Raw genomic sequence first — 12,164 nt, 5'->3', positions numbered from 1 at the left:
CTCCTCACATAACTTACAACAAAGTAGTAGAGTTGGATCAGAAAGCAATTTCAGTGACCTTTGCTGTTTGTCATCTGACAGGATAAAAGTCTAAAACTGCCCAGAAGATCAGCTGGACATGGATGAAAAGATACAGCTTGAGCATGTCAGATTTTCCATTAGGAAAACAGGAGTTTTGCTGCCAGAAAAGCAGACAAGCTGAATAGTCAGTGTATCTTTGCTCCTCCACATGTCATTACTGCTACCAGTTGTTGTTTTGGGGAGGTAGCTTGCCATGTTTACAAGCTGTGTAGAGGGAAATAAAGTATCAGTGGGAAAAGTGTAAAAAAAAGAAAAGAAGCTTCTGGCAGAACAGGGATTACAGGTGCTTCACAGCAGGGCCCTGAAACTTTAAAATGGAAGAGTTTGCCATAATAAAACAGATAATAAACTGTTGAATTAAGTTCAGCTACTTTATTTAAATGAGGGTATTTAACAGACAGTAGAATTTGAAACAACAAAATGGTTTCCATCTGACTGCAGGTCATACCTAAAGTACTGCAAGGCACCATGAATTTAATACACTTACACCAACAGAGATTTGCTCCTCCCCACCCAAATTGTACCTCAGCTCTTAGGCTCTCTGATATCCATGCACTGGTTTTTAAACATGACGGGCTTTATGTGGGGAAGAGAGAAACAAGTGACTGCTCATTTTTGTAATTCAGAAACAATCTCTAGCTCTCCCTTACATTGTAGTTTGCCGAGTTGCTTAGGCAATGTGTGACTGGCTGAGAAAACAGCTGAGCTGAATCGCTGAAAGTTATTGATCTGCTGATCAATCTCCAGTCTACATTAGTTGAAACCTTAGAAATGTCACTCCTGGTGAAGACTCCTGCAGCTGGCTAGGTAACTTATGAAATCAGGTTTTAGGCTAACAGGTGATCCCTCTGCCCCTGATAGGAGCTTGTGAGGAAGAAGCAAGGAGCCATGGTAGCACTCGCTGGTGAGAGGACCAGAGGGCACCAGTAGCCACAGTCCACAGCTATAAAAGCAGATATGCTCTGGGAAGTAAAACCTGGCCCTAGCACACTGGCATTGCAGTGTCTTTGAGGGGACAGGCTCTGATCCAAAATCTAGTCCAATATAATTGCTTGTCTAAAAAATTCCTCTCCATTGTACATGTAGCTCTGTATGGTTAAAGAGAACCCTGGCAACAGGTACGGATCCTTAGGGAAGAGTTTGTAACCCAAAATTTGGTAAAAGCAGAAGGACAAAAAGGGTTTGCGGGGAGGGGAGAGAGAGAAGAGTTTAATGCTTCATCCTTTTGTGTATGAGTGTGTAATGTGTTGTAATATAACAACTTTGCTCTTGGCAGGCATGAAGCCAGATTTAAACAACGTATGCTGGAACTAACGGACACGAACAACATTGCCTACTTATTTCTATCAGCTGCCAACAGATGGCTGGAGGTCAGGACGGTACGTTCGGTTTCGTCCCAGCCATAGTTTTGAAACCTTGGAAGCAAACAGAGACTTTGCCTGATGCAGAGAAGATAATAATGAGAATTAATCTCACAATGAGATTATACACACTGTTCCTTAAAATAGATTGGAATTGTTTATGTTAAACACATAAGGTTTTTTTCAGCTTTCTTGGCCAGGAGTAAGAAAATACAAGTCTTCCTCATCTTTTGCTGTTGTGATGTCTAGCGTCTGAAGAAAGTGCAAGAAGAAACATTTACATAATTTGAATTAAGGCTCTGCCTACTACTGTGCAGCATCTGCAGACCTGCTGCTGCAAGTACTACTTTCAAAGCAGAGCATGGCTTTTTAGTAGTTTTGTGAACTATGTCGTCATTCTGCCAGGGTTGTTTTAGGCACCACTGAGCTTCCAGGTCGTGAGATATCTCCAGCAACAGGTTTAATCCTACAGTTGTAATTTAAACCCCTCCTTTGCAGTGCCCTTGCTGCATCTGTGAGGCCATACTGTTTGTGATTTTACTGTTCAGTATCATGAAAGGTGGCAAAAGTAGACTCCAACGGGAAAACAAATGACAGTAGGGAACAATGCAGCCATTGCCTGTGAGACAGGCTCCTGGCTTTTCAGTGGGGTCTCCAGGGACAGCACATGAGGAACTTTCCTGATATTCAAAGTGAGAAGAGGCAGGCAAAGTAGCTGTGATTTCCTTATTCATCTGACACTAAAAGAGCAGTGAAGAAACAGAGCAGTGACCTGATTCTGGTAGACACAAATAGTAACAGGCTTGATTAATCCTCACGTCAAAGGCTGTACGCTCACCTTCATTTCCTGGTATGCTGGCGGAGCAACAAAATTGTGCCCCATTTCTTATGATGGCAGAGCTTGCTCTTGTGCATGAAGCTTTCAGCTTCTTACAGCATCCAAGATCAAGCTGAACTTGCTTCCAAATGAAAGACAGATAAATAACAGAGCAATAGCCAATCTTTGAATAAGCTGTGGCAATGCCTGTTAATGTCTCACAGTCTTAGACTTGCTTACATGCGGAATGAACTTGATCCAAGAATATGCATCACTTCATCATAGCATTAGAAATAATGTGGTCTTGCCAAGGAATAGTTCATTTAGCTCTGCCTACTGGCATAGTGGTACTAAAATCACTCAAAAGTTTGTAGGATTTAATAGCAACTGTGAAGTCCTGTCCCAACTGCTGATGGAGACTCAAGACCAATGTGCTTCTACTTTTCTGTAGATGTTAATTTCTGTAGTCTGTCATTTACTCATCAACACTTTTTACTGACAGATGAACTAGGCAGCCCTCATTTCAAATCTCAGAAGGAAAGATTCCAGGAAGGATATTATCAGACAGGAGGAAAAAAATGGATGGAAAATGCTAACTCTGTAATCCAAAGTAAATATAATGCAGGGAGCAGTGGGAGAGTGGGAATACCAGCAGTCTCATGAATCAGGCACCTTGACAACTACATGAGATCACACGTGGCATTCACTTCAAAACTGAGGTACACATCAAGAAGATGGGGTCAAGCTCCTGCAAAGCTTGTGAGAAGTCAGCTCTTTCTAGTACAGCCTACACAGCAATATCTGTAAAGCAAGTCATCACCATGCAACAGATCTGAGATCCTTCAGGTATCTACCACAGAATCACTCTGAAACTCAAAGTGCTGTGGCCAGAGCAAGGCTTAGAGTAGCCCATTTGCAGCACCACAACCACACAGCTATACTGCTTTCAGAGTCCACACTGCCAACACCCACATGGTGTTTCACTGCAGGCTGTGAGTGTATAGCAGACTTAGGGATGCCTTCACCACGCACAGTGTCCCATTGCATGACGTAGACACCGTCTGTCAGTCTGCCCACTTGTGCCAATAAAACATGTGCATGACCTATATAAATTCTACCAAAATTCTTCATGGACTTTGTGAAGTCACTGATATTTCTTTGGGGGTGTGTGTGTGTGGGGGGGTGGGCTGTGGTAAACCCATGTTTGAGACGACCTGAAAGAGAGTAGAGAGAGTGGAATAGATTTGTTTTAGAGGTAGGAATTAGAAGTGTCATCGTTATGCCATTCTTATGATTTTTTTTTTTATGTGCTCATTAGATTTTTTGATACCTCCTCTTTTTGGGGTGGCCACAATGAGATACCCTAGTCCAAATGGATTTGCAGAAAATACTGGCCTGTTTCACTTGTGTTCAGCAAGTTCCTTTAGAGTGTTTCAGGTTGGGCACCACAACCCTTGACTTTTTCCAGGAAAAACAAACCAGAATTAAGATTTAGGCGTCATTATAGAAATAAACCTCAGTAAAGTGAATCTGCTGTGCAACTAAAGAAATTTTATTGTTGCTGCATTTTAATGTTGCCTAGAATCTTTCTCTCCCTGTCTCTTTCATTCCAGGATTACCTTGGTGCTTGTATAGTCCTGACTGCGGCTGTCACTTCCATCACCGAAGGGCCTAACTCGGGGTTTGTGGGGCTAGGGCTCCTGTATGCTCTGACGGTATGTACCAAGGCAAAGCGTAAGAACCTTCAGACTAACGCATAAATTTTATAATATTTTTAAAAATACATATACATGGTTATCTTCCAGCTTTCTTAATCTTGAAAAAAACAATCTTGCAAATAATGGATTCGAGCCAAAGCTGAGAGAGTTCAGGGCAACTTGGACTTGCTTCAGGTTTCATGAGCCAATTAAAAAAACACAACCATTCCCAGGCCCTGTGTGCTCCCAAGCAGAGCAGGAAAATTAAAAATGCGTAAGAGGACCTGCTGTGCACTCTGCTTTGCACAACACAGTGTTGGTTCCGCCTGTATATGGCAAAGCCTGACAGAAAATACTGTTCCACAGACTGTCATAACCTGGGTAATCTTTAACCAAAGACCAAATAAAATAATTGCTGAAGAACCAAAAATGCCAATTCTGCCTTTGGAGGGAAACTACTCAGATGCCCAATATTGTCTATGCAATTCTGAATGAATATGGGGATTGTGACCTTTGGGGCTGGTAGGCATGGTTCATCATAACAGGTAACAGTAGGAAAGCAGAGGAGATGGGGTTAGGAACAATGAGATTTTGGTGGCACGCTAGCTGATTTATTTTGACACTATCTTTAGCACTGAGCTATTTGAGCTGAGTCATGGATAAGAAACTGTTTTAGTGTACGAGGCGATAGGAGAGGCTGAGAGTGCATCATGAACACAGAGTGAGTTCAATCACCATAAAGAGCAGAAATATCAGTGAATTAAGCACAAGAGTGGGGACAAAAGCAGGATGAGGATAGTGGCAGGAAGAATTTTTGAAATCATAGCTGCCATGGCAAAAATCTGGCTGCTTTACAGCACTGGTATGAGGGAGAGGTATGGGTATGGGTCTAACACTGACATCTAGCTTTGCATGTAAATGCTGGCGAGCCCATGGTTACAACAGAAAGCTCTCAGCAGCTGCCTTAGGCTGGCCTTAGATCCCCTTCGTGAGAACGTGCCAGCAACTGAGAATCAGTCTCAGTGCTTCAACTGTACTCTGAAAACATTCCTGGTAATCCTGCTTCATTAGCAGAGATCTGGAAGCGCCAGGATGTCTGCATCATCTTTGGCTTCTTTGCATTTAGTCTGTGTTTGCAAACAGATCATTAGTAGAAATTAGCCACGTGCTGAAGTCTGGCATAGCAGAGGAAAAAATGCTGCAGTCACCAAGTGATTACCTGTCTCTCTCCTGCTCCACAATAACACTGATGAAATTCTGAATATAGTTGAACCACTACCTGTTTCCCCTGACACAGGTTTTTGTATCATTTCTCTTTGGAGCTAAAAGAGGGCTGATGTTTGGACCTGGATAAGAGCAAACTGTTTGTACCAACACTGTGTTTACAGTAGACATCCATAAGCTTATTTTCTCCCCATGTATAAACACTGCCAACTCTCTTGCACAACTGTATCGAAGGTTGAAATAATGGGTGGAGCCTTTTGGATGCCAGGCTCTGTTATCAAATCTGCCACAACTGTGATTGCAGCCTGCTACTCCGCAAGCAGCAGTTCTGCAGAGCATTTAGCTTACCTGCAAACATACCCTTCCTGTAACTTCCTGACTCAAAGGCTGGACACCAAATGTGCAGGTTTCTAAACAACAAAGAAAATAATAGCCCCTTGAGTAACTCTATCTTAAGGATAAAGCAAGCAACTAAATCCTCTAAATTGACAAGTATTATTACTGAATCTCACTGAAAATTATTTACTGTATGCCTATTGCATCAGTATTAGGTTAGTGGAAAAGAAGTGGTGATGGGTGGTTGATTCATAATAAAGTTCTTATTTGGCAGATTCAGCAATCTCCCACAAATAAATGGCAAAACCCTTCTCTGAATATGTTTGTGTACAGGATGTTTTCACTGTGTTAAGTTTCTAAACCTTTATCAGATATATAAAGTATCTCAGTTTTCAAAGGTGCTCAGCAATCAACTGTTCCTAATAAGATCAGGTTTTTTTTTTTTTTCATGTGAGCACATAAGTACAGACTTAGGAACGCTGGAAATGTTTAGGAAATTGCTTTACAATTTTCAGCCTTAAATAGTTAGTCCTGACTAGAGATCAGTTTGTCTAAGCTACTGGGTATTGTTAGACAACTAATTATCAACTATTATCTACTACACGTAATACCTTTACTGTTGATCAAAAACAGGATTATAAACAGGCATAAAAAGCAAGAAGGAAATACACTGAGCTGACAATACATTTTTTCTCATATATTTCTAAGCTAAAAAACTCATATTTTCCACAGAGAGAAATTAGTTATCTAAATATGCACAGACAGAAACAGAAATTAAATGCCTGTCAAATCTTTTCAATATATTTGCAAATAGTGACCTTTCTTAATCCTTACTTACCGTCTTTGAAATATTAGAAAATGTAATATTTCCAAACAGCACTAACAATTTTGGTTTTTTTTCTGTGTTTATGTGCTTAAAGAAGATGCCTTTCAGTATGGATTACTAGATACTGAGAACGAGAGATTCCCTTAGTCAGTCACATCTTCAGACTGTAGGTACAACCTCTTGTTAGTGCTCCTTAAAAGAACAAGGATGAGAATACCAAGCACTAAATTACTATGTCAGGGTTGTTTGTGTTAGAATGCAACTGGATTATTATGTATTTTATTGTATGCATTTGCTTATGTATTTGTTGCACTGACTCTTGAACTGTTGTAACGTCAATAAGAGACCCGCTGTGCTGAGTCAGGCCAAAGACTTTTGCAAATTTATCCAACCTTTATTCACAAACAGGTAGATGAATAGACAGAAGGCTGAACCCTGTCCTTGCTTTCATTTTGTGATGCAGATAACCAACTATTTGAACTGGGTGGTGAGGAATCTGGCTGATCTGGAGGTGCAGATGGGTGCAGTAAAAAAAGTCCACAGCTTCCTGAACATGGAGTCGGAGAACTATGATGGCTACTTGGGTATTACTCTCTAATCTTGTTGGGGTTTAATATGGTAATACGAAAGCATGCAAAATGTATATGCCTCTTTAGCCAAAATCTGTTCTTATTGATGTGTTGGAACTCCCACCGATCTGAGTGATAAGGATAGCCAAAAGCAACTATGAGATACATAGCCCATGCTAGTCAACATAAAAAAACCCCAACCCTACCAAATGCCAGGGAAACAGTATGGCCTTGTAGTACAATTAGTACCAGGGCACAGTTATAGGTGGTATGAACAAAACATCCATATAGCTATTTAGAAAACAAAAATATGGATAAAAATTAGAAATGCACCATCAATCACATGCTTCAAAATCTCTGATCTTTGCAGCAAACGGGGATTTCAAGACAAGGTCACATTGGCAATCAGATCTCAGTAGCTCCTCCCTGAACTGCACATTGGTGAAATATGTGTACTCCACATATTTCAAATTGACTTTGATCGGTATTTTAGAAGTGCTTGAAGTGCAAGACCAAAAAGGCACGCAGGTCAGCAAGCTTCCCTGGAAAGCCAAGTCCCTTAGTCAGGAGACAAAACCTGCCTGCCTATTTACAAATCAGGATGAAACATGAGCTGTGATAATGTCAACAGCTCATGTTGTAGGGCAGTAACAACATCCTTACTCGCACTGCACTTCCTGTGCCGGTTACTGACCGAAGAGCATGTTAACACTGCGCTGACACTACATTCTTCTCTGCTCATTTGGCTTCTCCCAGTTTCATTGCCAAGAGCCACTTCAGCATCTGCCCTCTCTTCTTATGTGTCAAGATCTGGAAGCTAAGTGCTAACGTGCCTGCCAGGCAACTCCCAGCTCCCCCTTGGCAGGGAACTGGGACTCAATTTCTCGAGTGGCTTCAGGAAGGTGCCCAGGCAGGAGAGAGAGGGGAAAAGGGAGTGTCATGAAGGGTCACCCTCTGACTGCATTTGTTTTGGTTGTTTTTCTGCAACTGTTTCAGATCCCTCTCAGGTTCCCAAAGACTGGCCACAGGAGGGGGAAATCAAGATTGAAAATTTGTGTGTTCGATATGAAAACAACCTGAAGCCTGTTCTTAAGCACGTTAAGGCATATATCAAACCAGGACAAAAGGTATCGTGTCCAGCAATTGCCTATCATCCTCACTCTGGAGCAGATCTTTCCTTATTATGTTTTCTTTGCTGAGGTGGCAGAATAGCAAGAATAGCAACAACAAGTGACAGCTATATACGTTGATGGTCCTCCCTGAGGTCCCTGGGCATGGGCTGAGAAGCTTGCACTGATGACATCTTATTCTTGGTTGGGATCAGTTTTCCTTCTGAGAGTCCCACTTCTTTCCAAGTCTATCTCCCTCGCATAGAGTGAGCCTAGATGGCCAGATGAGATTAGATGGACACCAGACTGGAACTGAGTAAAAATGCAAGAATATCTCACATTTCAGCATATAGCGTCACTGGAATCCAGGTCAAAGTGCTGAAGTTCCAAAATGTTCCTGGGACAAGTCCTCACGATGCTGCGAGGCAGAAAAGAGGAGTGTGCTTGCTGTGCCGGTCTGCCAGTAGCCATTGGGAAAGACCTTTCTACTCACCACCAGGGCAATCCAGTCCATCTTTCCCAAAAGGACTGCAAGTCTGATTTACAGCTTCCGCCTATAAGTAACATCTTGCTTTCTTCTGCAGGTTGGGATATGTGGTCGTACTGGCAGCGGCAAGTCATCCCTGTCTTTGGCGTTCTTCAGAATGGTGGACATCTTTGATGGTTAGTTTTCACTGGAGTATGTTGTCACTCCAGACCTGCTCCTGCCTTACTTCTTCAGAAGAAGCGAGGAGAATTTTTGATAGTTTATAAGTTTATATGTCTTACTTGATTAGAATGGAGCTTGTTATGCCTGATCCTTCAAAGTACAAAGTGTCCTAATATGAGTGGCGCTTGGTTCTTCCAGGAAATGTTATGCACGGATTATACTTCTAATTTTTTTTAATTTTTTTTTGTGTATGGTCTGACAGAACAATATGCCATTTTTGAGACAGGAGGAAAAAATATGCAATTCTCTGGAGCCTCTAAATTTCTCCCTAAAGAATAACTGCATTAACTTATAATAGCTGTCAAAATATTAGCAGAATAGAAACTAGAGCTCAACAAGTCCATTCCCTTGATATTTATTTTTTATTTTATTGTGGTTTCCCACAACTACAGCCGAAATGGACTAAAGGTTTTGGAAACATTTTGCTGTTTTCACTCCTGCAGTGTTTCGCTCTCCCAATTAATTAGCATGAAATGGTATGCAACAATATGCACCCTAGCATTTATAATACATACACATATGTACTGTTGCGAGGATAAGGAAACCTACTGGAAAACCATCTTTCTGTTTCAAGGATTTCCGTGTTTCTAATTTAGCCATTATGCCTGGAATGTTTGCTAGGGAAGCCCCAGTAGGATGCGAAAGGATAAGTAAATATGATGCAGCTAATACTTGCTTATGTTGTGGTTCTGTGTCTATATGTATCTATGGTAATAGGTTTCTGATTCATGACCGGGATTCCTGGGTATATAAATAGTGCAAACAAATAATAATTATGGTCAACTTTAAGCTTCCCTCTACTTTAATCTTCTTTCTGTATCTTTTCTTTGTCTGTTCCTTCTGTATCCCTGATTTTTTTCCCAGTGGGAATGCCTAAGTCTTTTCTAATCAAGCTCTGTTTATCCTTTGTGCACATCCCTCTCCCTTTCAGCTAGACCCATATTTGGCCTCTATGCTGGTCCACTTCTGGGTGGAGTCCTGGATCTAATGAAAGTTGCATAACAAGATTTCGAGTAATTTTACTAGAGCCAAGATTTCATTCATGTTGTCCATCTTGGTCCCTTATGTCTCTGTTACTTCTTTAAATTTGTATGTGTTCCATTTTATTCCCCTACTCTCACTTCCTTCTTCATTCTTTAGTGTTTTCCTTTTATTCCTTCTGTTCAAACTACCTTTCATTTCTCTTCTGTCTTGCTTGGCCGCCCCTCGTTACTTTCCCAGTTTCTCAACTCCCCTCTAATTTACTTTTTCCCTTAGGTATCCTCATCTGCTCTTTTCTTTTCCTTGAGCACACTGGCTTCTATCAAAAATGCATTCCCCTATTCCCACAGCATGCCATATTAATTTTTCTCTCATTAGTCCACCTCATCTCCTGCTAATCCTCTCTCATGTCCTCATTTGTGAAGAAAAGGAATTGCTTAAGTTTATGCAACCACCAGTGTCTCACGCTGAAGTCTTATGATCTGATTCAGGCTTTCTGAAAGTCAATAAACAATTGGGCTTTGCACACTACAGATGAAATCTTGGTTTCTATGACCATCTAATAAAAATATAAGACTATTAGTAGTCCAGCTATGTGGGGATTAAGTCTTTCATTGGAATAGGGTCACACTGACTAATCTACAAAATGCAGTATCATGAGAATTGGGAATGACAGAAGATGCATATGTGCACAGCTTTGAATATCCATGTATTTGTCAGTTCCCAGTTAGGTTCTAACTGTTGGGAGAGAGAATTGATAAACTTAATGTTAGGTACCTCCCAGGGGGGAGTGCAGCTGCCCAGTGAAGTAATCCACATGGAAACTGCAGAAGTGAGCCTAATGAAAGTAGCCCTTATGATATCCTCATTCAGTTTGCCCTGGTCCATCCCTTCCCCATAAGCTAGAGAAAGTATCTGTGTCTGTGGAAAGTCAGTGGGGTCAGTAGTTCCTGGTTTTTATTTGAGGATTCAAGGGAAGAGATTCCTTTTGCCCTTCTCACCCTCTTGTACTTACAGAGCAGCCAACCAGTTTCTCTTGTATGTTTCCCCCAACTCCCTTGCCTGAATGTCAGTAGTTGCCACACCCAGCACATCATAAATCAGATTTTCAGATGAGATCCATATGCTCATTGACCTGAAGTAGTGACTAGAAAAGGAAAAATCCTCCTACTTTACCAAGTATCCCAGCTGTTGCAGCAACTTCTTGTCGGGGAATTAACTACTAGGGTAAGGAGTGATGAATGCAACTGCTTCCAGTAATCTTATTCTAGCAGAACAGTATGTGGCTAATTCATAACCAAATACTCAAATTAAACTGATCTTAGGAACCAGCATGAATGGTATTAAAATGCCTTGGAGTAAGACATCCTTTTTTTTTTTTTCTGATCTGCCTCTTGTTAAAACGTTAATGCTACCCCATTCCTTCTAGAGTTTGAAGGATAGTTTTGGCTCCTGATGTATGGATTTCAGATACATACATATATTATGCAAAAGAAATTGTGCACAATCTCAAATTAAATATCTTCTGCAACTGTTCAGAGGAAGAGAGAAAGACACAGGAGGTGGCTAATTACATAAGTTGCTCTTGTCCTCGCTCTGACCGTAAAGCTCAGGTTGCCCCATCATGAACTATCCTTCTGGTGCTATCATTAGTCACATAGCATAGAAGCCACGTATTTCCTTTAAGGGAGGGGAGGGAATGGGGGAAAGAAGGGGAACAAGGCAACAGTGTCACTAATAATTCCCTCTGGCTTGTGTTACTACCTACATTCACCTTCCCCATGTTTATACGACAGTGCTGAGAGATCGCAGAGACACGCTGCCTTCTCACCTGGATTCCAACCCAAACTAGCTGTTTTATCTTTCTGTCTGCTACCTGCAGCTCACACGCTTTGTGAAATTCCCTCACATGTCTTTTGCATGTTGTTTTAAACAGGGAGGATCGTGATTGATGGAATAGACATCAGCAAATTGCCTCTTCATACTCTCCGTTCCCGACTCTCCATTATTCTCCAGGATCCAATATTGTTCAGTGGCTCCATTCGGTAGGTGTATGCCATCAGGGGGTGACAAACAGCATTGCATGGCGTGTTTGTGAGGGGTGCTGTGGAAAAGGAAGGGATGGAAAAGGGAAGGAAGGAACCTTCCCAGCTCAGTCCAATCTATCTACAGAGTCTGCCCAAGGGAAGTCAAGTGACATACACAATGCCAAAATGTTCCTTTGCAGAAGACCTGAATGAACTGTTAATTACAGTAACAAGACACCTGTTATGGTTTTCTTTGCAGCTTTAATTTGGATCCAGAATGCAAGTGCACCGATGATAGACTCTGGGAAGCTCTGGAAATTGCTCAGTTGAAGAACATGGTCAAGTCACTGCCAGGAGGCCTTGGTATGTCTGAACCAAGTCTATGGGAACATAGGCCAGTAATAAAATTTTGCATGTATGAGCATGC

The 12,164-nt window shown here is 41.5% G+C and overlaps 1 protein-coding gene across 3 annotated transcripts in view; it reads left to right on the top strand.

The window, feature by feature from the left end:
- The window catches only part of ABCC9 (ATP binding cassette subfamily C member 9), an 86,125-nt gene that overhangs the window by 68,832 nt on the left and 5,129 nt on the right, over positions 1-12,164 (top strand). For all 3 annotated transcript variants that reach the window (XM_042795483.1, XM_042795484.1, XM_042795485.1), the window contains 7 exons: positions 1,358-1,460; positions 3,873-3,974; positions 6,806-6,926; positions 7,908-8,038; positions 8,605-8,683; positions 11,647-11,755; positions 11,997-12,100. In XM_042795483.1, the coding sequence (XP_042651417.1) occupies positions 1,358-1,460; positions 3,873-3,974; positions 6,806-6,926; positions 7,908-8,038; positions 8,605-8,683; positions 11,647-11,755; positions 11,997-12,100 (749 nt within the window). The remainder of the gene's footprint in view (positions 1-1,357; positions 1,461-3,872; positions 3,975-6,805; positions 6,927-7,907; positions 8,039-8,604; positions 8,684-11,646; positions 11,756-11,996; positions 12,101-12,164) is intronic.

Source organism: Tyto alba, unplaced genomic scaffold (genome assembly GCF_018691265.1).
Source record: "Tyto alba isolate M040663 unplaced genomic scaffold, T.alba_DEE_v4.0 Super-Scaffold_21, whole genome shotgun sequence".
NCBI lineage: Eukaryota > Metazoa > Chordata > Aves > Strigiformes > Tytonidae > Tyto > Tyto alba.
The sequence above is the reverse complement of the archived record's forward strand: the minus strand, read 5'-3'. Positions and strand labels throughout refer to the sequence as shown.